Source organism: Neofelis nebulosa, chromosome 1 (genome assembly GCF_028018385.1).
Source record: "Neofelis nebulosa isolate mNeoNeb1 chromosome 1, mNeoNeb1.pri, whole genome shotgun sequence".
Taxonomy (NCBI): Eukaryota; Metazoa; Chordata; class Mammalia; order Carnivora; family Felidae; genus Neofelis; species Neofelis nebulosa.
In genome coordinates this window covers 130,644,901-130,650,468 of record NC_080782.1, presented here as the reverse complement: position 1 = coordinate 130,650,468, position 5,568 = coordinate 130,644,901, and the positions used below count along the sequence as shown (strand labels likewise).

At 50.6% G+C, this 5,568-nt stretch overlaps 1 protein-coding gene across 1 annotated transcript; it reads left to right on the top strand.

Annotated features, from left to right (window-relative positions):
- The first annotated feature begins 284 nt into the window (after window positions 1-284).
- Window positions 285-4,159, top strand: SOWAHA (sosondowah ankyrin repeat domain family member A). Its single transcript, XM_058736635.1, has one exon. The coding sequence runs from the start codon at window positions 750-752 to the stop codon at window positions 2,460-2,462; it is 1,713 nt and encodes a 570-aa protein (XP_058592618.1). The 5' UTR covers window positions 285-749; the 3' UTR covers window positions 2,463-4,159.
- The last annotated feature ends 1,409 nt before the right edge of the window (window positions 4,160-5,568 follow it).

Here is a 5,568-nt window from a genome sequence, read left to right as displayed (position 1 = left end):
AAAAAAATTAAAACGTCTCTTCTGAACCTCGGGTAACATACATGGCCATGCACAATGAATTGTCTTTGCTGCAGATTGTAAGAAGCCGTTTTCCTCTGTGAAACGCAGAGGAATCGACAATTGGAAAGATACCGATGGTCTTTAAATAAAATATTGCTTTTAAGTAATCTCCTGATATTTTGTGGTGGTTAACTATTCCTTATAGAAATAAAAATCCTTCCCTCTCCAGTCGACCACGGCATCCCTGGGAAACACGCCCACCTAGCAACCGGGAGCCAGCTGAACCATGGCACTGCGCCTTTAATTCCCGGCTTGGGAGGGGTGCAGTGGATAATTTCCGCTCCCCCACTCCCTCCGGGGCCCTGGTGGCAACCGTCACCTGTAAGGCGAGCACCGAGCACGGGCGATGGAGCCTGGCGCCCATTGGACAGAATACAAAGGCAGAAACCTACCCCGAATACTGGGGGCCTGGCGCGGCGGAGGCGGTGGGCGCGCGCCGCGGCCCCCCGCACCTTTCTCCAGGAGACACCCGGGCCCCGCGGCGCGGGCGTGACCGGGGTCCAGCTTCATGGTCACGCCTGTCCCGCCTCAGTGAAAACAGGTGAGCGTGGCGGAGGAGGACGTGACTCCCGGAACCTCTGCTCCGGCTGGTCCCAGCGGGCGCGGCGACGTCCACCTGCCCCGGCAGCTGGGAACCGAGGGCGGGTGGCAGGGGGTAACCTCCGCTCTCCCGCGGGACGGGACTGACCATGGCGCTAGCCGCCGCGGCCGCCGCCGCGGCCGCCGGAGTGAGCCAGGCGGCCGTGCTGGGCTTCCTGCAGGAACACGGCGGCAAGGTGCGCAACTCGGATCTGGTGAGCCGCTTTAAGCCGCTCCTGGATGCCGGCGACCCGCGCGGCCGTGCCGCCCGCAGGGACCGCTTCAAGCAATTTGTCAACGACGTGGCTGTGGTGAGGGAGTTTGACGGCGTCAAGTTCGTGGTGCTGAGGAAGAAACCTAGACCCCGGGAGGGACCAGAGCCCCTGGCCTCGTGCGTCCCCGGCACCCCCGCGGTACCAGACTCTCCGTCGAACATCACTTCCGTCTCACAGGGGGAAACCCCCAGCTCGGGGGTTCCATCCCTGCCTGCAGAGCAGCAGTTGGTGGAACCACTTGAGGACCTGGCCCAGCCATTAGAGCCACAGGACACCCCCGGGGCTCCGGCCTCTGAGCCCACTCAGCCGAACGGGGAGCTGTTGTTAGGTCTGACCCAGCAGTCAGGGGGACCCTCCGACTCCCAGATTCCAGCCTTTGAGCTAGCCCTGCCCTCTGAGGGACTCTCTGCAGACGTGGCCCCGCCGTCTAGGTCACCGTCGGAGGAGGTCTTGTCCCAAGCGGAGTCGCCGGACCAGGAACCTGGGCATGGAGCCACGAAAGAAGCTTTACCACTCCCTCAGCACGCGCCGCCGCCAAAGCCCTGCATGCTGCCGGTGCGCTGCGTTCCGGCCCCCTCCGCGCTCCGGATCCGGGCTGAGGAGCAGGGCCTGCGCCGGCAGCTGTCGGAAGAACCGAGCCCCCGGAGCTCCCCACTGCTGCTGCGGCGGCTCTCGGTGGAAGAGTCTGGCCTGGGCCTCAGTCTGGGCCCGGGCCGCTCCCCACACCTGAGGCGCCTGTCGCGCGCCGGCCCGCGCCTGCTGAGCCCAGACACCGAGGAAGTGCCCGCCGCGGCGCCGCCGCCGTCCGCAGTGCCTCTGGAGCCGACCGAGCACGAGTGGCTAGTGCGGGCGGCCGCGGGCTGCTGGACCCACCAGCTGCACGGGCTGCTGCTGCGCGACCGCGGCCTGGCGGCCAAGCGCGACTTCATATCTGGTTTCACGGCCTTGCATTGGGCCGCCAAGAGCGGAGACCGGGAGATGGCGCTGCAGCTGGTGGAGGTCGCGCGGCGCGGGGGCGCGCCTGTCGACGTGAACGCGCGCTCACACGGCGGCTACACGCCACTGCACCTGGCCGCTCTGCACGGCCACGAGGATGCCGCTGTGCTGCTGGTGGTGCGCCTGGGTGCGCAGGTGCATGTGCGTGACCATAGCGGGCGGCGCGCCTACCAATACCTGCCGCCCGGCTCCTCCTACGCGCTCCGCCGCCTGCTCGGCGACCCAAGCCTTCGAAGCTCTAGCGAGCTCGATGCTACCGGAGCTAGTGGTGGCACGCTTGCGACCCGGCGCCCGGTGCAAGTGGCTGCCACCATCCTCAGTTCCACCACCAGCGCGTTTCTGGGTGTCCTGGCCGACGACCTGATGCTCCAAGACCTGGCTCGGGGCTTGAGGAAGTCAGGCTCCTTGAGCAAGTTCTTGGGTGCCTCGCCCATGGCTCCACGTAAAAAGACTAAGACCCGCAGTGGCCTACCGGCTTTTTCAGAAATCTCTCGTCGACCTACTCCGGGGCCCTTCGCTGGGCTAGTGCCCAGCCTGCCTCCCACAACCTGACGGTCCCTGAGGCTCAGCTTGGTTGATGTAACCCAGCCTGCCCCTCAGTCCAAGCCTGCCCAGAACCGTGGCTCAACACCTGTGGCTACATCCTTTCCAGCTTTCTCCACTGCAGCCTGTTTTACCCAGGTGGGCCTACGCCTCTAGCTTCTGCGTGAAGCTTGATCTGTCTGCGAAGATGGGAATCAAGATCTGAGAGAGCGCCACCTATAACAAATTCCAGAAATCAGGCTTGAACTTGGGAGACTTGAATTTTAGGATCAGAAGTTAAGGGCCCCTGCATGAGTTACCCGGACCTCTGCATCTACACACTCCCAAGCCAGAACTAGAGCAAGGGTTTCTAAATGTTGTGTGGTGTTGGATAGTTTGTGAGCTTTAAGATACAGAGTGGTTTTGTAATCTGATGCTTTTATCCTATTTTTAAACTGAAATGAGGTAAAACAATTTTCATAATAGCCTTTTGAAATTATATTTTTCCATTTTTAGGCAAAATGCTCATTTTCAATCTTTTGCTAAATATTTTGGAGTTCTATTTAAAAAACAGATGATCAAGATCTAAAGGAAATTAGTCCCAACCAACAAAACCCTTAAACCTTTACCTACCTCATTTTAGGCGTTCAAGATTCTAGAGAGTCTTGGAGACAGAATGTGACCATTGTGGATGTAATTAATTTCAGTTGTGAATGCTAAATATTAGGAAGCAAGTGCATCTTGGGAGAAAGAATGATTTAACTGAGAGAAAGAGGCATTTTGGCAAATACTTTTAATTTGTGGTTGTCTTTATGATGAAATACAAAATGTCTTTGGCACTGGTGGGTGATTTTTTTTGATTTGGCATGAATATTTAATTTTTTAAGTGTGATTTATTTGTGAATGCACCATTGTGCCATGTTCCTGAATCTGGTTTTTCAAATCTGGCTGAGCCTTTCGATGCAGTACGTAAATATTCAAAGAAAAAAATGTCATAGCATTACACCAGAAAAATAACTGGTTAAATAATAGTGGGTACACTTAAAGAGCTACTAATTTATGTGAAAATTCTATAAAAACAAAAAGTATGTTATATCCATCTTTAAAAGCCATCTGAAAGCGGGCGCCTGAGTGGCTCAGTAGGTTGAGCGTTTGACTTCAGCCTGGGTCGAGCCCCGCGTCCGACTCTGTGCTGACAGCCCAGAGCCTGGAGCCTGCTTGGGATTCTGTGTCTCCCTCTCTCTCTGCCCCTCTCCTACTCATGCTCTGTCTCTCTCTCTCTCTGTCAAAGATAAATAATCATAAAAGCCATCTGAAAGCAAACAACTTATTCCAAAATAGCAAATGCAGAATTTCTTTGCTCAGTGAACTTAGAGGAATGGCCTAACTTCCCCAGACATTTGCTCACATCTATAATTGTGAAGGTTTGTAGATATCACCAAGAGGTCCCAGGCTCAACACATTGTAACTATAGTGGCTCTTTCTGTCTTTGAAAGATGGGGAATCTATTTGCTCAACCAGCCTTTTTGTATATCTTATTGTGGTAATGCTCTGCTTTTGCGAATTGTGTCTGCATGTCATTACTTCTATCAAATAGTTCTTGTGGCAGAGAAGAGTGCAGCTCCCCCCTTCCATATATATCAGTGAGGCATCTGACATTATTTAAGGCAATCCTTAATGGAATGTTTTGATTTAAGCAATGAAATAAACAAGTCTCTCATTTTGTTCCTGCTTGTGTGATAATGCACTCCCCTTCAACATTCTACAGCTCTTGCTACTGTATTTTTCTGTCTTCTAATCTAAATTTCTTCAGTTTCTCTTCATTCTCTTCCTGGCATTCTATTATTGAAAGAGTTTGAATTGATCTGCAAAATAAAGGCATCAGCCATACACAGTTACCAAAAAAAAAAAAAAAAAAAAAAAAAAAAAAAGATGAATGTAGGCTCTAATCTGACCCTTTCTACCTTCCTTGCTTGGAACTCTAGCTAAACTGCATAAATTATTTAAAAATGCAAATTAAATCTGCCTCTGCAGAAAAATTGTGGGAGGCAATAATTATAGCAATCTCAGTTGCTGAAGGTGTAGAAGATGGAATAAAATATTAGAGATTTTCTACGGTAAAAGAGAGGCTTGACTGAAAAAGTATAACAAAGGTCACAAACACAGGTATGACCTGCCTGGAGAAAGACAAAATCTAAACCAGCAAAGTAGTAATAATAGGAACTAATGTTTATTGCACACTCAAATCAGAGGAGGGTTACTTAAGCTGCCAGAAGAATCTTTGTGTTTCAGAAGGGCATGCTGCAAGCCTTCCAAGTGAAGTAAAACATTTGGCAGGAGTTCAGGATCAATAAGCCTAAAACAGGTTAAAAACCAGTGTGTTTTCCTTACAGGTCAAGACTTTCTAAAACTATAGAGTAAATCAGTAGGAAATTACACTTTGATATGCATATGGAAAGTTTTCAAGTAACATATATTGCCTAGCAGGAGGTATACCTGTGAGGGGTATTGCCAACAAATGACATTAAATAAATAAATAAATAAATAAATAAATAAATAAATAAATAAATATTGCTTATAAATTGAGACAATTTAGCTGGCTAGAATCATCACAGGGAAAAGAATCACTCTTTTTAATGCAGGAGAAGTTGATCATTGATATAGATGTGTATGAGTCACCCAGAGCAAGCTTTTAAATAAAGGTTTACACTTCCTTTCAGGGAGGCTGGGGGTTGTTCTTGAACGTGTCTCACTTATCTAATGAAGACCAGGGTATATGTGGTGATATACATATGGCCTGCATTTATTAAGCACCAGCATGCTTCTAACCACTGCACAAGTATTAACCTCAACCTTATAAAGTATGTTCTGTTAGTATCTTGATTTTAAAGCAAGGAAACTGACACCACAACAAATTGTAAGTATCTTGTCCAGGCTTCACAGCTAGTGACTGTCAGAAAGGGATGGCTTTCTGGTGCTCTTTTCCATCACAGTGTCCTGCTGCAGAAAAGCGAGGTGGTCTTATCTCAGCCCTTACTCATCTAGTGACCTTAGGCAAATCACCTAATTCTCCAAACTCTGTCTCCCTCCTTCATGGGACATAAGACTGGCTGTACCCATCCTACAGGCTGTGAGG

Bases quoted from the DNA above. Each gene is read 5' to 3' on its own strand.
- SOWAHA (XM_058736635.1), top strand. From the start codon at position 750: ATGGCGCTAGCCGCCGCGGCCGCCGCCGCGGCCGCCGGAGTGAGCCAG.